The sequence below is a fragment of the Cajanus cajan genome, chromosome 3, assembly GCF_000230855.2.
Source record: "Cajanus cajan strain Asha chromosome 3, NIPB_CcT2T_4, whole genome shotgun sequence".
Classification (NCBI taxonomy): domain Eukaryota; kingdom Viridiplantae; phylum Streptophyta; class Magnoliopsida; order Fabales; family Fabaceae; genus Cajanus; species Cajanus cajan.
The window spans coordinates 10,172,337-10,193,126 of NC_138519.1; the positions used below are offsets into that span (position 1 = coordinate 10,172,337).

At 33.4% G+C, this 20,790-nt stretch overlaps 1 protein-coding gene across 1 annotated transcript; it reads left to right on the plus strand.

Annotated features, from left to right (window-relative positions):
- Positions 1-13,973: 13,973 nt before the first annotated feature.
- On the plus strand, positions 13,974-20,302 carry LOC109818837 (receptor-like protein 7). The gene is made up of 2 exons (XM_020384366.3): positions 13,974-17,407; positions 17,509-20,302. Exon 1 carries the CDS (start codon positions 14,010-14,012, stop codon positions 17,397-17,399), a length of 3,390 nt encoding a protein of 1,129 aa, XP_020239955.2. The 5' UTR covers positions 13,974-14,009; the 3' UTR covers positions 17,400-17,407; positions 17,509-20,302.
- The last annotated feature ends 488 nt before the right edge of the window (positions 20,303-20,790 follow it).

A 20,790-nucleotide genomic window follows, 5' to 3' on the forward strand; every position in this document is an offset into this window, starting at 1 on the left:
TCGAGGTCAAGGAGCCTCCTGCAGAAAAGAGATAGAGAAATGATGGAAATATTCTTTTCTTACTTCATTCATTCCTTACCAGCACTATATAACAGAAAAGTTAATAACAAACTCATAACAAACCCACTAAAATACTGACACGTCATACATGAATGTTCCCTCACCCATAACCCAATTCTCACAGCTTATAGTCAGCCAAGTACTTTGGCACCCTATGAATCCTTGTTGACATCATTGGGTTAGTTATTCCACTAATGTAAGTTTCCTCATTTGGGCCTGAATTAGGACCCGCATCACTATCATTATTGTCCCCTGGGAAAGACACCTTGTCCTCAAGGTGATAATTCAGCTGCAAATCATTCCAATCTTCCCAAGTTGTGTCTTCCGGCGCCAATCCTTGCCACTGCACCAAAACCAATTTCGCAGGGGGATCTGTGGAGGTGTCAACCTTAGAATCAAGTATAGCCATAGGGGTGATGGTTGGGCAGTTACCATGGGTCTCAGCCGGTAATTCAACATGATGCACAGGGGGAGGGCTAATATGAGCCTTAAGCATTGAACAGTGAAAAACTGGATGAATTTTGGAATTTGAAGGCAGCTCTAGCTTGTAAGCAACGGGTCCAACTCGCTCCAGAATGCGAAAGGGACCATAAAAACGTTTGCCCAGCTTCTCATAAGTTGAACCACAGACTGAATTCTGCGGTAGGGTCGCAACCTGACATAAACCCAATCATCAACCTGAAAGTCTACTTGCCTCCTCTTGCCATCAGCAACAAGTTTCATCTGACTTTGAACCTTTTGAAGTTTCTTTTGGAGGCCGTTCAACATGTCTTGGCGCGTTGCTAGCAGAGAATCAACCGCCTCTACAGACGAAGATCCTACTAAATATTGAGGAATCGAAGGAGGTTCCTTGCCAAACGTGACTTGGAAAGGGGACATTCCAGTAGCTGAGTGAGTAGTGGTATTGTAGCACCATTCTGCCAAGCCCAAGTATCTACCCCAATCAGTTGGTTTGTTGTGAACCATAGAACGCAGGTACTGTTCTAAGACCCTGTTCAGAACCTCTGTCTGGCCATCCGTTTCAGGGTGGAAGGAGGTGCTCATGCGCAACTTGGTACCACACAATCGGAATAGTTCTCTCCAAAACTTGCTTATGAAGATAGGGTCACGATCCGAAACCAAGCTGCGAGGGAACCCGTGGTGTTTGCAAACCATATCCAGGAACAGTTGTGCAACTTTGAAGGAAGTGAAGTGTGCAGGTAGCATCCCAAAATGTGCACCTTTCGAGAAATGGTCAACAACCACCAGAATCACTGTATAGCCCTGGGAAGGTGGCAAGCCCGTAATAAAATCCAAGGACAAGTCAACCCATGGTTCCACTGGAATTGAGAGGGGTTGTAATAATCCTGCTGGCCGCTTAGTCTCATACTTGGTTTGAAAACAAGTTGTACAGTGAGCGACAAATTTCTGAACGTCCTCAGGCATACCCTTCCAATAGAAATTATGTTGAAGCCTTGACAAAGTCTTGGCAACCCCTGTATGCCCACTAAGTGGAGTTTTGTGAAACTCTTCCAACAAAACTGAAACAAAGGGATTATCACGGTTTAACCAAATCTTGCCTTTGTACAACAAAAGGCCTTGGTGAATACTGAAATGTTCATAAGCATCCTGGTCAGCCTGAACATCCTGGAACAGTTGAACAAATTCAGAACTTGTGAGTAAAGCTTTGCGAAGTTCCTCAAGGAACAAGAAACGAGGCATAGATAAAACGAAGAGTTGACTTTCACCAAAATCAACAGGACGCGAGAGAGCATTCGCCACTACATTTGTCTTCCCTGATTTATACTGAATGGAATAATCGAACCCCAACAACTTTGACAAATAAACTTGTTGTTCTGGAGTTTGGATAACTTGTGACATCAACTCCTTGAGGCTACGATGATCAGTGAGGATTGTAAAGAAGTGCCCAAGCAAGTATTGGCGCCACTTCTTAACAGCAGCTGTAATGGCATGAAGTTCCCGAACATAAGTAGAAGAACGCATAAGCTTAGGGCAAAAAGGTTTGCTGTGGAACGCGATCGGATGACCTTCTTGCATCAAAACGGCTCCCATGGCTAAGCCTGATGCGTCTGTCTCCAAAACAAAAGGCAGTGCAAAATTGGGTAAGGCTAAGACTGGCGCCTCAGTCATAGCCTTTTTCAAAGTGTCAAAAGCGGTTTGAGCTTCACTGTTCCACATGAATGCGTCCTTCTTCAATAGTGCAGTCAAGGGAGAAGCTATGGATGCATACCCCTTTATGAATCACCGGTAAAACCCTGTCAATCCCAAGAATCCACGCAATGCCTTAATCGTGGTAGGAGGTGGCCAATCCAACATTGCCTGAATTTTTGACTGTTCCGGTGCAACACCAGTGGCAGAAACCACATGCCCCAAATATTCAACTTGTTGCTGTGCAAACAAACACTTAGAGCCTCGCAGAAAAAACTCGCCCAGTAACAGTTGCTGGAAAGTCAATTCTAAGTGTTGAATATGATCCTCTAGAGACCTACTATAAACCAATATGTCATAAAAAAAAACAATTAGGAATTTGCGCATAAATGGCTTGAGCAGTTCATTCATAGTTGCCTGGAATGTGGAAGGGGCGTTACAAAGCCCAAACGGCATCACCGTATATCCATAATGTCCATGGTGGGTACGAAAGGCGGTTTTAGGAATATCAGAAGGAGACATGCGAATCTGATGATATCCCTGGCGCAGATCCAGTTTTGAGAACCATGAGGCTCCCCCCAACTCATCCAACAACTCATCAATTGTGGGAATGGGAAACTTGTCCTTGATGGTGATGGCATTAAGCGCACGGTAATTAACACAGAATCTCCAACTACCGTCCTTTTTCTTGACAAGTAAAACTGGGGAGGAAAAGGGACTGTGACTTGGTTGGATCATGCCATCAGATAACATTTCTTCAATTTGTCTCTCAATTTCAGCCTTCTGGAAATGAGGATAGCGGTACGGTCTCACCGAAACCGGGGAAGAATTGGGAAAGAGATGAATTTGGTGGTCCATGTGGCGAGAGGGTGGCAAGGATGTAGGTTTCTGGAAAAGTTTAGAATATTTGTTCAAGAGAGTAAAAATGTGGGGAAGAGGATGAGTAGGTATGGTCGGTGAGTTAGGTGTTGGTTGAGTAGTGGGAAGTATACGAATGTGGAAAAAACCTGATGCACCATGTGTTTGGAGGATACGTTTAACCTGTTGGGCTGAAATGTCATTGGGCTTAGGAGGGGCATCAACTTTCAAGTCAACAAATTTCCCATCCTTAATGAATTTCATAGTGAGTTGGGAGTAATCAGTAACAATGGGGCCCAAATCTTTGAGCCACTGAATGCCAAGAACGACGTCAGCTCCACTAATGGGAAGTACATGAAGGTCCACCACAAACTTATGGCCCTGAATTTTTAATTCCACCCCTGGACAAATACTGTGGCATTCAATTTCACTACCATTTCCAACCATTACTCTGAGAGTGTTAGTGGGCTTAGCATCCAAATTCAAGAAACGGGCTACCCTGGCCTGGATAAAGTTGTGGGTACTACCCCCAACTACCAGAATAGTAGTGGGCTGGTTAGAGATGTGGCCCACAATACGGAGAGCTTCAGGTGCTGGTAACCCAGCCAAGGCATTGAAACTTATTTGGGCTTCACTCTGGCCCAGATCTACACCTTCCAGATGGAGCAGGCTAGGAACCATTTCTAAACGTGGTGACTCAACCCTGCTGTCCTCATCCTCATCATCAACAGCAACTAGCAGAAAGAAACGAGCCTTGCACTTATGACCTGGACTGAACTTGTCATCACAGTTGTAACACAATCCTTTCTCACGGCGAGCCAGCATCTCCTCATGAGTCAGCTTTTTGTAATGAGATTTAGACGGGGTGGACGGCGGTGCCGGTGGTCGAGGCGGTGTCGAAAGCAGCGGTGGTCTAGAGAGACCAAGACGAGGACGGAAAGAACGGCGCTGATCAACAAGTTTGTCCTCCTGCAATTTAGCTAACGTCGCGGCCTGTGTTAATGTCCGCGATTGCAACGCTTGAACCTCTCGACGGATATCCGGGTTTAACCCGGAAATAAAGTTACTCAACAACAAAGTTACAGGGAGGCCAACAATGCGGTTGGCAAGGCGTTCAAATTCATGCAAATAATCTTGAACAGAACCTTTTTGTGTCAATTTAAACAGGGAACCACGTGGGTCCTCATAATAAGAAGGGGCAAAACGAACCTCAAGAGCTTGAAGAAACTCTTGCCAGGAAGGGATCATGTTGTTCTGATGCAGCCACTGGAACCAACTGAGAGCCGGACCCTCCATGCAAAAAGACGCAATCCGGAGCCGATCCACCTCCGGTGTGCGATGGTACTCAAAAAATTGGGAGATCTTGAAGATCCACCCCATGGGATCTGTGCCATCGAACCGAGGAACATCCAAACGGAGGTGAGGGGGAAACGAAGGAGCATCGGAACGGCGATCGTCCAAATGGGAAGAAGATGTGTCACGGTTAGCAAGCTGAGAAACAATAGCGTCCAAACGGGTAGTAATCTCAATTTGGTTAACGGTGAGTTTGAGAACGGCTTCTTCCAAATTGGTGATGGATTTTGAACGAGTGTTATGATCGGACATGATGAAGAAATGGAGAAAAAAGAAGGATAGAAAGGGACAACGAGAGCACCAAAATGATAGAGAAATATTGCCTTGATTCGAGGTCAAGGAGCCTCCTGCAGAAAAGAGATAGAGAAATGATGGAAATATTCTTTTCTTACTTCATTCATTCCTTACCAGCACTATATAACAGAAAAGTTAATAACAAACTCATAACAAACCCACTAAAATACTGACACGTCATACATGAATGTTCCCTCACCCATAACCCAATTCTCACAGCTTATAGTCAGCCAAGTACTTTGGCACCCTACGAATCCTTGTTGACATCATTGGGTCAGTTATTCCACTAATGTAAGTTTCCTCATTTGGGCCTGAATTAGGACCCGCGTCACTATCAGACCGATTTTAAAAGAGCCGATTTTGAAAACTGACACTTTTAAAATCGGTCGCTGACCGATTTTAAAAGTCTCACTTTTAAAATCGGTCACTGTTGACCGATTTTAAAAGTCCCACTTTTAAAACCCTAAACCCTAAAAGTCCCACTTTTAAAATCGGTCATGCCATGACCGATTTTAAAAGTTGTTAATTTTTTTTAAATATTTGACTTATTTTAGGAGGATCCCTGAACAAAACCTGCAAATTAATAAAATATCAGTCAATTCATATATTTTTAATATACCAAATTACATACAAATAACAAGAGTTGGTAAATATCAACTATATATGTAATCAAAGTAACTTACAAATTATGTACATCCTAAACTACAAAATGAGTAAAACTATAATCATAACTCGTAGCTAGCCAATGTTTCAATGAAAAATGTAGCCAATTGCTCCCTAATGGTGTTTATATCTTCTAGCGACAATGGTGATCGATCTATAAATATCTATTAAGAAAATTTAGAACAATTAGAAGTAACTCTTAAAACATGATAAAATGCAAACTTAAAATAAAAAATTTTAAAATTCTAAAACGTACTTCAGTCCACCCATATACTATTTGTGAATCAACAATAGTATGCATTGCCTTCATTACATAGTATCCGCACTCATAGTTTCCTTTAGTAGTAATGGTAATTCAAAAGAAAATACCTTAGAAAAAATATCATTACTAAAATAACTTACTTTAAGAGAGACCCAAAGCATTTTTTTCTTCAACTTTGAACCTTTAAGAATATGGTATCCTTCCATAGCCCTAATGATAAAAGGACATCATTATTATATTTTAAAATAAAATGTAATGATAAATAAAATAAAGTAATTTTTTTAAAACAACTTACTTATCTAATAATTGTTTAAAATCTGCAGGAGGAGGTTTGTGCATCGAACAAATGCATACATATATATTGTCCATAGGACAAATAATCAGAAGTTGCCAATAAGCACTGCATTGAGAAACTATCAGTAATAGACAATACATTTTTTAACAATTTATAATCAATTATATACAAATATACTTACTTAGAAAAGTAAGGAACTAAGTAAACTTTTTTATTTGATTCAGACATCCAATTTTGGATATAAGCTTGAATTTCTTCTGTCTTGTTCCCAATTTTTTGGATTAACTCGGGTTCCAAAAATTCATAAATGTGATCATTTCCTTTATCCACACTCAATTTATGGATAAATCTACAAGGTTAGAAATAAAGTTAGAAAAAAGCAACAAAACATAATTAAAATTAATTCAAATACTTACAATAACCACAATTGCAAAATTGATATGTTCAACATGCAGTGCCCGTTTGTAATCTCTGATATGTCGCTCTGGCTTATATACAAGGGGACATTACTACAGAAGCCAAACACTTCAGGAGCCCAAGGGACCTGTTTGGGTCGATTGTCATCTTCCATATCTGCAACCAATCTCCATAGCTTTTTCATCGGAGTTAGATTTCTAGAATGGTTAAGCATAGCCTTTGGTGGGGCAACAACATCCTATTAAATAAAGTACACAAATAATGTTATACTACATTATAATAAAATAACACCAAGTTAAAATTAAATAGTTAAATAACTTACCTCTGTAGATATCACTTTTACCAACTTATAAGGCCATTGAAGGAAGGTATTTAGGGCTTGTTCCATCGTTTGAACCTCTTGTGTGGGCACAGGAACTCTAGCCTTTGGATTTCTAATATCCAACACTGAAACCCTTACCATATCATTTCCCATGGTCTGATGGTGCACAACAGACCCCAACATGTGAATCCTCCCTATGCCCACAAGATCGAGTGATCCATCAACGAATAACTCACACTTATTAGATGTACCATGGTCAGTGGCAGAAGTAGAGGGATTTGTAGTTGCACATGAACCTTTTGTACTCACATGTGCAACAACTGGTTCAATTAGTGGAGTTTTCTGTTGAAATTGTTGGCTAAGTGACTGCATATACTCTTGCAGTTGCCTTTGCATGTCATCTTTCAATTGCCTATTCTCATCTTGTCGTTGCCTTTGCATCTCCTCTTTCAATTGGCTTAATTTATCCTCATAAGTTGCTACAACCTGAGAGACCTTCAATTCTAGCAACTGGTCCACCGACCCAGATGAATGTGAAGATGACTGTGGTCCAAAGTAAGTTTGCAAGGTATGACCTCTACCTGTTGCCCGAACTCGACCTGTGTGCTCGGGCTTCCCAATGGCAACAGTGAGTATATCCTGTCGTCCATGGGAAACAAAAGATCTCTCTTTCGCCTGCTGATCTAATATATCCTACAATATATGACACATAAACAATTTAACAAATTCTTATCGATCAATATGTTAATTAGCATCATATGAATAATAAAATTATACTTACTATCTTGCTAACAATCTGCTTTGCTGCCTCAGTTGTAAACTCACCATTTTTTTTATGCGGGCAACCTTCCATAATTCATGGCGTTCAGGTGGAGATGGAGGATCACTAACTATACTGTCATCTTGGCTAGTCTGGCGCTTCATAGCTTTCTCCTTCATGATCTTCTTCTTAAGCCATTCATAACCTCCACGAGACGTCACAACATAGTTTCATTCTTTGCCTGAGTCTCTTGTGCCTTCTTTCTTTTCTCCTACAAAAGTATCATAGATAACATTAAATATTTGCATTTCATGCACAACCACGGAGGTAAATTGTAAATTGTCAACAAAACAGGCCATGAACTATGCTTAGTACTTAAGTTACCAAACGGATTCATTCCATCCGTAGCTAGTCCAAGCCTCACATTTCTTGGCTCCTTGCCAAAATTTGGAAACATAGAATCAATTTTTTTCCATTGCAAACAATCTGCTAGATGCCTAAGACTTTCATCACACTTCCTTTCATCTTCATGCCATCTCATTAGCTTTGGGTCATCCGCATTAGCAAACAAACGTTTTAATCTCGAAACAATTGGCAAATACCATAAAACCTTCGCTGGAGGACCCTTAGTGCTCACATCATAATCAGAATCATCTTGTTTAGAGCCGATTTTAAAAGTCTCACTTTTAAAATTGGCTGTTCAAGAGCCGATTTTAAAAGTAGCGTCAAGAACTTTTAAAATCGGTCATAACGTAGCCGATTTTAAAAGTAATGCCATTATTTACAAAATTGCCACCGCATCACTTTTAAAATTGGCTACTTGATGACCGATTTTAAAAGCCATTTTTGTACTAGTGATATATAGTCTTGCTACTAGACCAAGTTCCGGTGTGTCACCTACTGCTATATTGGCTCAAAGAAACTAAAGTATATTAACTTCTTGCCCCCTCCCCTTCCACCCAAAATAAGAGTGAGAAAGAGAAAAAAGAAAACTCATGCTCTTCTATAATTCATGTCATGAACAAATTAAAAAAAAAAAAAAAAGAACAGAGCTAATGTTAATTTTAAAAAACAACCAAAGACCTAAAACCTTAGTTGCTATATATTTAAATCAAAAGGATAAATCTAAGCTATTTTCCAACTTGAAATACCATGTTAAAATAAAGAGTAACAATCAAATATCAGAGTACTATTCCTCATCCAAGCTAGCAAGTTCCTTTTGCATTGGCCACCAGTCGGAATTGCCACAATAATAATCTAAGCTATTTTCCTTTTCAGAAAAATGTGCGAGTGAAGACAAGACACGCTGAAAAGTCTTGTGTTGATTTGTGGGGTCAATCTTTGATCCTAAAAGTGGGCGGATATCTCAAAAAGAGCTATCCACGGAGGATTCTGATCAGTAAAAGGTTTTAATCAACGAGGAATTGTGTGAAGTGTTGTGGAGTGAAGCTACTGAAAGGTCAGATCTAAGGGATGTTGCACTAAATAAGGGTGTTATTTAATACAATTTCGAAATGATTTTTTAAAAATATTATCGATAATACCCACAGATGTATCTCGTGAACAATTTTATCAGAAAGTTACCTACGGATTATAATCCATCGGTAAATGTTTCAAACAAACAATTTACTTATTGTCTGTCTATAATCTGTCGGACATAAAGTGTTACCAATGGATTTTTTTGGATTACTCACGGGTTTTGATCGTCTATAATTTCAAAATTTCTTGTAGTGTACAAATTAATTGCATTGTGATAATATTGAGTGTGTGTCTATTTGTAAAGTGCTCATTTTATAAATGTTATGTTATGCGTGTGGCTTTTATCTCATGCTATGAGCTAAAATGAGAAGTTTCTCACTTCCTTTATTTCTATGTCTTGTATTATGTATGTTGTTGCAAGTAATGTTTATTAGGATATTAATGATGTTAATGACGAGGCTTAGACCTTGTGTTGAGAATGCTCTGATATGATATGTGATATCAAAACTTAGATTATGATTAATTTTTACATTATGATTGTAATAGGTATCATGTTTAGATTTAAATTTCCCTAACTTTGTGGTTTTGTTTTGAGGGATTGTTATGCAATTCTCTTTGCCTTATGTTGAATTTTATATTTGGTTAATTATGCATGGATTAAGTTTTATTTTTATATTCACTATTTTTTTAAATATACATTATACATGTATGCAGGGTAGAAGGTGTCACAACCGATAGGTTATTTATTTACTTATTTAGGATAAAAGTGTCCAACAAAAATGGAAACCCAAAAGGTAATTACTACAACATGTATCCCCTTTATAATAAGTAATGAAGTCGAAACACTTAATTTGTGCCACTATATATTACTTAAAAATAAAAAATTAAATAAAAATTAAGATTAAATAATAAAGATAATTAAGTAATAAAAATAGTAGAGTAGACCGTTATTAAAAGAGAATAGTAGTTCCTAAAAAATTATTAATCTTTTATTTTTTTTAATAATAGAAGGACATAATAATATACCAAATGTAGAAATCAAATATGTTTATTAAAAGTGATATACCCTTTATATATTAGTATAGACTAGTAAAGTTTAAACACTTCATGCTTTTGTATGTTGTTTAGAAATAATAAGTTGTTTAGAAATAATAAGTAAAAATCGAAAAACAAAAATAATAAAAGTTATAAAATGTATAAGTGAGAGATATAATATATAACTAAAATAAAGTAAAATAATTTTAAAAAAAATTGAAGATCAAAGGTGATTACAAAATAGAGGGTAGTTATTATTATTAACGTAGATAATTACTTTTTTATACATATTTTTTCTATTATTTTACTCTTAAGAGGGTGGAAAAAATATAATAAAATAACATAAATGTCTAAAATATGTGAAATCAAAAGGAGATATATACTATAGATTGTAAAGAAAAAAAACACTTCACATCTCATATTTTTTAAAATTTAAAAATTAAAAAATAATTTAACAGTTAAATTATCTCGTATTCTTTTTATAATATGTATAAATATATAAATTATTATAATATATTATTATTATTATTATTATTATTATAAATTAAAATGTACAATAAAAATGAAAATAAAAAATTGTTATTACAATATGTATGCATGTATAGATTACAACCAGAATAACGGAAATTGAGAAGAAGAAAAAATATGTAGCGGTAATAATAAACAGTTTCGAGCGAAATCATTCAAGAAACAGAGAATTTTGAACTTTTATTAAGGTTTATTTAATACGTAGGTTTCTTTTATTTTTCTTCAGTTTTAATTAATTTTTATAAATTAAAAATATGAACTATATTGATAATTTTTTATAATTTTGAAACTTATACAATTTTCAAGAATTAAATAAGACGTCTTTGAAAATTTCTTATACAGTACAACTGACAAAATATGTGTGAAAAAGACTTCCCTTTTCAAATGATGACTTGAACGTAGAAAATTCAAAATGATAAGAATTTTGTTTCAACTTAACATGATTTAACAATTCAACGCTTACCAAATACTAAATTGAGCTTAAATAGGTAATAAATATAACATACATTTCAGATACCCATTTTCCCATTTTTAAAAAAAATAAATCTATGGACATGAATCACGTAATATCTCAAAAGTGATAATTAAGGACAAATTTATACTCACAATGTAAATATTATTTTTATACAAATAAAAATGATGTTTATTTTCCTTTTTTTTTTTGGTAATTTATATCCATTTTCCTTTAAAATTGATTCTTAATAAAATTGTAAAAATTTAATCAAAAATATTATTACAATATTTAAGAAATTTATTAATTAATGTAAGATTTATTAAATACTCGAAATGTTATTAATTAAAAAAAATTAAAAATACTATCATTAAAATATAACTCCTAAAAACACTTATATGCCTTTTCTAAATTTAATATACAAGAGGTTTTATGCAAGAGATTTTTTTTAAAAAAATATATTGAAATTCAAACGAGGAATAAAATTAAAAGGCTAAATGAATTTGTTTTTCATAAATATAATTCTCACAATATCTTAAAGTGGACAATACAAATTAATCCATACTTACATAATATAATTTCTGTTGAGCTAACATTATTTTGATATAGACGGACATATATGAAATTAAGACCATCAGGTTTACAAATAAAAATAAAATAAAAGTTGTTTGAGGTGGTCAAATTTTTATTTGTTGATAAGTTGTTATATAAAAATAAATTTAAAATTAAAATTAAAAATTTGATTCAAAATAAATAAACGATTAATCAAATATAAAATCAAAAGCTTAATATATAATATTAGAATAAGACATGTGACTGAATGAGTGCGGGAATAACTTCTAAGAAAGCTTTCAATAAAAATAATTCGTAAAATAAATACTCTTGTTTATTAATATTTCGAAAAATCACTTTTATTCAAGGACAGAGATTCAGATTAATTTTATAGGATATATTATTAATATCAATGTAAAAGCCGAATATGCATTATAGTCGTCGGAATATTATAGAATCATTATGATGAATCATATCAGTTAATTGACATTAATTATTATTTTTTATTTATATAACTTTCTTTAAGAAATTATTTTCAAAAATTGATATGATATCTTTAATTTTAGTTAGGTTAAAATATTTTTTAATCCCTATAATTTTACTTATTTTATTTTTTTAGTTCTTATAGTTTAAAATATACATTTTTAATTTTTATACTTATTTTTTAAAATTATTTTTAATTCTCATAATTAAAGATAAATATTTTTAGTTCTAGTTTTTAAGTCTTTTTAATTCTTATTATTAATTGTTTTTTCGCAACATTGTCTCTTTTTATATTGACATGGTAGAAAACTTTAATTTTGTAAAGATAAAAAATTGTTTCAAGATTTAATTTAAAGTAATTTAAGTAAAATAAATTGACATAAAATATATAAAGTTGAATTAATACCTTTGTCATGTTAATAAAAGAGAGAATATTATAATAAAAAATTAACAACAAAGATTAAAAGATTAAAAAACTACAAGTATAAAAACTAAAAAAAAAAACTTATTTTAAAATATAGGAATAAAAACAGATCCAAATATAATGACTAAAAAAGTATATTTTAAAATAAATGAGTTAAAAGATAAAATAAGTGAAATTTTAGGGGAAAAAAAGTATTTTAACTTTTTTAATTAGTTGTTATGATTTTTGTTATGAAGTATTAAATTAGAATTGGACTATCGACTTAAATGTATTAGGATAATAAGTTACTGAACAAACTTAATAACTGGTGGTATGTCATTAAATATATAATTTATTAATGATAGTATATAAATATAAATTTTGTCATATAATCTAACTAACATGCACTGGGTAGTGGTAAGTTCTCTATACAATCTACGGGGGTTCTACACTTGAAACGAAACAATTCCATGATATAATAATAATAATAAAAATAATTTAACACAATAAATAAACTATTAAAAAAATACCTGCAGTTTTATACGTAGAAAAAACATACTGAAGGAGTTCATTCTTTGTAAATTACCACTAGAACACTGGAAATTGTGTAGTCATGGTGTTTATCGAATTCATTAAAGAAAGAGAGAATTTTGAATTTCTATTATGGCAACTTTTTTTTTAGGGAAACTATTATGGCAACTTAGAATGTGGGATTCTATTGTTTTATCAAGTTTTCAATTAATTTTTATAATTTTAAATATTAAATATATTTCAATTTTTTTAATTTTAAATTTTTTTTGATAAAATTCTCAAGAATTGGCATCTTTGAAAATTTCTCATTTGGTATGTCACTGACAAAATATGTGGGAAATAGATTTCCATTTCCGCATGATGACAAAATAAGTGGGAACAAGACTTCCGTTTGATCTGATACTCAACCATTTTATTTCAACATTTTGATTTAAGAATTCAACGGTCAGCAAATACTTAATTCAGCTTAAATAGGCAATAAAATACATTCACATACCCATTTTCCTTTAAAATTAATTAACTCTTAAAAAATAGTGAAAGCTTAATTAAAAATTATTACAATTAGAGAGAAAACTATCAATTAATTTAACCTTTTATTAAGTACTTTTGATGAAATGATTTTAATAATTAATAGATACTTGAAAGGAAAGAAAATAAAATTTGTTAAGAATCTATTAGGGTCGGACAATGTTAATTGGTTTGAAATATTTATATGCATATTTATTTGTATATACTTACATAATATACATAGTTTGATTAATTTTAATTTTAAATTTAACTAATATTCAATATGTTACTTAACCCGTGCATTGCATGAGTAATCTACTCTAGTTATATAACAAACAAAAACTAAAAAAATTAATTTAAGCATCAAGATAAAGATTTAAATATATTTTTATCATAATAGTATAACTAACTGTATTAATAGGAATTTACCAAAAAAAAAAAACTGTATTAATAGAAAATTATATGGCCTAAAAAAATTGGTACGTAAAAGATGTGGTACGTAGCTGTTCTTGTGGTTCAAAACTCAAAAGTGACTTAATTGCGTGTTAGACCGAGTAAATTCATATCATGAATATTACATCTTTTGTAGTCTATAAAAGGAGAAATAGATGTTTCAAATGGCAAAATATCTCTTTACCATAATTCTTGCTAATACATACCATATTCTATTCACAATGAGGGCATACGTACTGTTGTGGTCTTTCTTGATATCATTATGCTCAATAAACTATAATGCCAACGTCTTTCCAGCCAATGGCTATTTGCTTGGCCAAGAGTGTTCCATCTTGTTACATTTGAAAAATAACCTAATATTCAACCCTACAATGTCCAAAAAGCTTACTCTTTGGAATCGAAGTGAAGATTGTTGCCAATGGCATGGGGTGACATGCAACAAGGGCATTGTGATTGCCCTTGATCTTAGTGAAGAGTCTATCTCAGGAGGACTTGTAAATTCAAGTGTTCTTTTCGATCTTCAAAATCTAGAAAGCTTGAATTTGGCTTTCAATAACTTCCGTTCAATGATTCCTTCAGAGTTATACAAGTTGAATAATTTGAGATATTTGAACTTGTCTAATGCTGGCTTTGAGGGGCAGATTCCATATGAGATTTCTCACCTCAAAAGGTTAGTAACTCTTGATTTGTCTTCTACATTTACCTCACATCATAGGCTGAAACTGGAGAAGCCAAATATTGCTATGCTTTTGGAAAACCTTACGGATATCATAGAATTATATCTAGATGGTGTAGAAATATATGGCAAAGGACAAGAATGGTGTCATGCTTTATCTTCATTGCACATGCTACGTGTTTTGAGCATGTCATCATGCAATCTCTCTGGACCTATTGATTCTTCATTGGCAAAGCTTCTGTCACTCACCGTTCTAAAACTGAGCCATAACAACATGTCAAGCATAGTGCCACAATCCTTTGTAAATTTCTCCAATTTAGTCACACTACAACTTAGAAGTTGCGGCTTGAATGGTTTCTTTCCAAAAGATATCTTCCAAATACCAACCTTGAAGGTCCTTGACATCTCAGACAATAAAGATCTTAGGGGTTCTTTGCCAAACTTTCAACCAAATGGTTCTCTTCATGACATGATTCTAAGCAATACAAATTTCTCAGGAAAGCTTCCAGGTGCAATTTCCAATTTAAAGCAGTTATCTACAATTGATCTATCTCATTGCAAATTTAATGGAACACTTCCTAATTCAATGTCAGAACTCACCCAACTTGTTTATCTGGATTTGTCTTCTAATAACTTTTCTGGTCCACTCCCTTCTTTTAATATGTCCAAAAATATGACATATTTATCCCTCTTTAATAATCATTTAAGTGGGGTGTTACCATCAAGTCATTTTGAAGGCCTTAAAAATCTTGTCAGCATTGATTTAGGATTTAACCTTTTCACTGGGAGTGTCCCTTCATCTCTACTTAAACTCCCTTATTTGAGAGAACTTAAACTTTCCTTTAATCAACTCAATGGTATCTTGGATGAGTTTGTGATTGCCTCCCCTTTGTTAGAGATGTTTGATTTAGGGAGCAATAATTTGCAAGGGCCTATACCTATGTCTATTTTTAATCTTAGAACACTTCGTGTCATTGAACTTAAATCAAACAAGCTTAATGGCACAATACAATTGGACATGATCCGTAGGCTGAGTAATTTAACTACTTTAAGCCTCTCGCATAACAATTTGTCAGTTGATATATACTCTAAAGATGATCGTGACTTGTCACCATTTCCTGTTCTAAGAAATCTAATGTTGGCATCTTGCAAGTTGAGAGGAATCCCCAATTTCTTGAGAAATCAATCCAAATTACTACATCTTGACCTAGCTAACAACGAGATTGAAGGACCAATACCTTATTGGATTTGGCAACTTGAATATCTTGTTATCTTGAATATTTCAAAAAATTTCCTAACAAATTTGGAAGGAAATGTTTCAAACTTGAATTCAAACCTTTTGATGGTTGATCTTAGTTCCAACCATTTGCAAGGGCCTTATCCTTTCTTTCCAACGTTTGTAAATTATTTGGACTACTCAAATAATAGATTCAACTCTGCCATTCCACTTGACATTGGAAATCGTCTCCCTTTCATAATATTGTTGTCTCTTTCAAATAACAGTTTTCAAGGACAAATCTCAGAATCCTTTTGCAATGCTTCAAGTCTTCGCTTGCTAGATCTGTCTCACAATAACTTTGTTGGAACGATTCCCAAGTGTTTTGCTACGTTGAGTAGCACCTTAAGGGTGTTAAATTTTGGTGGAAACAAACTTCAAGGTTATATTCCAAATTCTCTCACAACTTCATGTACTCTAAAGTTATTGGATGTAAATGATAATCTTTTGGAGGGTACTATTCCAAAATCTTTAGCCAATTGCCAGAATCTGCAAGTCCTAAACCTTCGAAAAAATTCATTTTCTAGTGGATTTCCGTGTTTCTTAAGTAATATTTCCACCTTGAGAATCATGGATTTAAGATTAAACAAACTTCACGGGTCAATTAGATGCCCTAGAAGTAGTGGTGATTGGGAAATGCTTCATATTGTTGATCTATCCTCTAATAATTTTAGTGGTGTGATACCAAGGATACTATTGAATAATTGGAAAGCAATGACGTATGATAATGCCGATGTTGATCCAGAATTTGGGCACTTATTCATTGATATCATTGACCACTATGATCCCAAAAATTATGAAGATTTATTGTCACATTTGGACAAAAATATTGTAGCAAAATTAACTAAACTTGTTACAAACATATCTCGTTCCATCCTTGACCAGGGATCCTCTGATGCTTATGTAGTGGATATTTCTCGATATCAAAATTCAATTCTTATTACCAACAAAGGTCAACAAATGAAGTTGGACAGAATCCAAAGGGCATTCACTTATGTGGATATGTCAAACAACCATTTTGAGGGTCCAATACCCAATGAGCTAATGCAGTTCAAGGCAATGAATGCTCTTAACTTGTCAAACAATGCCCTCTCAGGTCATATCCCATCATCTATTGGAAATTTGAAGAATCTTGAGTCTCTAGACTTATCAAACAATTCTTTCAATGGAAAAATTCCTACAGAGCTTGCAAGTCTATCTTTCCTTGCATATTTGAATCTCTCATATAATCACTTGGTGGGGGAAATTCCAATGGGTACCCAAATTCAATCATTTGATGCTGATTCCTTTGAAGGGAATGAAGAGTTATGTGGACCTCCATTAACGCATAATTGCAACAATGATAAAGTGCCAACACATGAAACACCTCATTCACATACTGAGAGTTCAATTGATTGGAATTTATTAAGTGCAGAGTTGGGATTTATTTTTGGCTTTGGAATTTTCATCCTCCCTCTTATTTTCTGGAGTAGATGGAGGTTGTGGTATTCCAAACAAGTAGAAGAAATGCTATACAGGATCATCTCACGGCTTGATTTTGCATATGAACACCGTGGAGGAAAGAGATACAGAACTCTTAGGTGGAGGTACTGAATTCTAAGGTAAAATGTTAAATAATTTAGCTTATGCATTAAGAAAATTTACATTTTTCATAAACTTCAGTTTTGTATTTCTGAATCAATCTTTTTTTGTTTATGCACAGTGTCAAAATAAAGACTAAGCTCATTAACCATGTTGAACCCAATGATAAAGCAACATATAGTAAGTAGTTTCAAGATGTTTTTAGTGGTTGTTTCATAGTTCCCTCGGTTTAAGTTATATTCAGTTGTATACATATGTATGTATTCAACATATTGTATGCTCCAACAATTTAAGTTTATTAGATATTATATTTTTGGTGTGCACAACTTACTTGATAGTTTAAATAACCAATTATAATACACATCTTGATGGAAATTTACTGTCATTCAATCATATATCAATATTAATATAAATAAATAAAGGCCCATGAAAAGTAAATTCTTAAATAACAATGCACTCTTTATTCTCATACTTCGGTACTGTGGAAAAAGACATATGCTAGTCCTAAAAATGAAATTAGATGTTCATTTTACAAACTTTTAGCAGTTAAATCAAATAGCTCTAGTATTGAAAGTTACTTTTAGTTCATTTAAGAGTTTAATTTATTTGTTGCAAAAACATTTACCATGTTATTTCGATTTTTCATACATTAAAATTATTTATGCATACGTTAAGATTTGAAATCATCATAGTATTCTTTTTGAGTCTCAATCATATTGTGGTTGAATATGTTTCAGTCCTTTTGCATTTCATTAGAAAAAAATAAAAGTTTATCTTCGATTAAAAGAATTTCCTTGTAAATAAATACGAGCTTGTGTCAATGAACTAATTTTATTTTTACGTTTTAAAAATTAATAATATTATTATTCAAAATTGTCTTCTTTTTAAATAAATCTTCCTGCTTTCATATTTTATTTATTTCTTTACAAAATAATATTTTAAAGTTTATTTAAAAAACAAAAGAAAAATAAAGAGTGAGGAAATGAGAATGAAAATATTAAAAAGGAAAGAAAATCCTTACACAGTACAGTTGCCCCAGTCAGGCTTTATAACTAACTTTCTTTTATCAAGTTATATATTATCAGCTTAATCCAATATAAATAAAATAAAACAATGGGTTAATTTACTGCTCATATTGTTTATTGAATAGTGCTTCATTATTTTTGGTATACCCTGAAACTTCAAAACTAATTAATAATAATATTTATCAATTTGGAAAAATTATAAAATAAAAAATAAATAAATACAAAAACAAAAGAAAAATAATATAGTACAACCATGACTATAAACATCGACTTTGGTTGTTGCCTGAATTTAGCCTGATATATTATTGAATCAAACTAACCCATTTTATCAAGTTGTAAGCTAATCTTAATTAATCTTAGTCACATCTCTTTAAGATTTAAAGTACTATTTATATGTAGCAAAAAAGAATACTATTTATATTGTTTATTGAATAGTGTTTCATTTTGTAACACCTTGAAAATTCAAAATCAGCTTACAACAGTATTTATAAATTTATAGAAGAATTTTATAATAAAAAGAATTGATTAAACAAATATAAGAGAAAATCAAGATATTATAATCATGATAACAAATCCAATTCTTATAGTTACATCTTCAGATTCTCTTATATTAGGAAATAAATTTATTTCAAATAGAGCATGAGTATAACATAGAAAAGCATGAGAAACTTAGAATTTTAATTGAAAATTTTGTTTGTAAATAGAAGGAAACGCAAAAAAAAAAAAAAAAAAAGGTGATAGAGTAGAAATGCAAATACTAACTCCATTCTTTCATACGTCTCTCACATTCACTTTATTTATCAGGCACTTCATGTCTCAATTAAAAATAAAATAAAAATAAAAATTAAATAATAAAAATATAATGATTTAATTGGTAATATAATTAGTTCATTAGTTTTAAGGTATTAACTTTGATAAAATATATATATATATATATATATATATATTTTATTTTTCTAATTTTTAAAAAATAAAAGAATATAATGATGAATAAAATATAAAAATTAAAATAATTACTAAAAGGAATATATCTTTTGACTTTCTCCTTAGACTTTCGGATTAGATTTAAAATTATACAACGCCACCAAAGAAGGAATTTAGGCAATAGATTTAGTTTAAACGTTATATAGCCCGTATTATTATTTTTATAAAAAAAATTAGAGGTTAAAAGTAGATTTAATTAAGTCGAAGTTTCTTCTATAGGTGTAAGATAACTAACGTATATCACCTTACATTACGTCACTTTTTTAAAAAGGAAATTGTTAATTTTTAATGTAATTTTTTTATTAGTACTTTTCAAAAAGTTTAGCCCGTATGTTACCTCAACAGCCCCTCAAGGATACGAATCTCTCACTGTCCACGACCTCATTGATCGCACTCTTCACAAGTGGGATTCGCATCGAGTGCAAACTCTCTTCAATCATCAAGATGCTCAATCCATCCTATCTATACCATTGTTGAATCCCTCACGCCCAGATTCTTTAACTTGGAGGCTAACAACCAATGGCTCCTACTCAGTACGCACAACATATCACCATCTCATGGAACATGTCATCTCCAACAATACATTGAGAGTGCAGGGTGACTTGATGAAACTATGGAGCTTGAAGATCCCTCACTCAACACAGATTTTCCTTTGGAGACTATTGAGAGGTTGCATTCCCACGCGCCTGAACCTACAATAGAAAGGCGTCCCATGCACGTCTTCTTGCCCCCATTGTTCTGCAAACCAGGAGAACGAATGGCACCTCTTCTATAGCTGCCCAGCCGCCATATCCATATGGATAGACTCAGGATGTTGGCCGCGGATCGCCCGTATAGTAGAGTAAGGCATCAGCTTCATTGACACCACGTGGAAACTGCTAGGTCACTTAACAGGTTCTGACTTAACATCGTTCACCCTCATGCTTTGGTGCATCTGGCGGCGGAGAAACGACAAAGTATGGAAGGAGAGTGCCCCTCCCCCAAGAACCTCAATCCAGCTAACGGAACAACACTTCCATGCATGGCAATCTGCACAAAGGAACTTGACACAAAATGCCTCCCCCGTTGTGAACCACAGATGGACCAAACCTCCTACCAACACCTTCACGTGCAACGTTGATGCGGCGCTCTTCAAGGATTCCTCCACTTTTGGGTTCGGTATTTGTGTTCGTGATACAAGAGGATTATTCCAGACTGCTATATCTGGATGGAAGCATGACCTACCACCACCCCATGAGGCAGAAGCAGCAGCTATGTTGGAAGCACTCCAATACCTCATTCATTCTCCATACGAAAATGTCTGTGTGGAAACGGACTGCAAGCAAGTAGTGGATCATCTAAACAACACGCACGTTCTTCACTCTGAATATGGGATCATTATAAATCAATGTAGA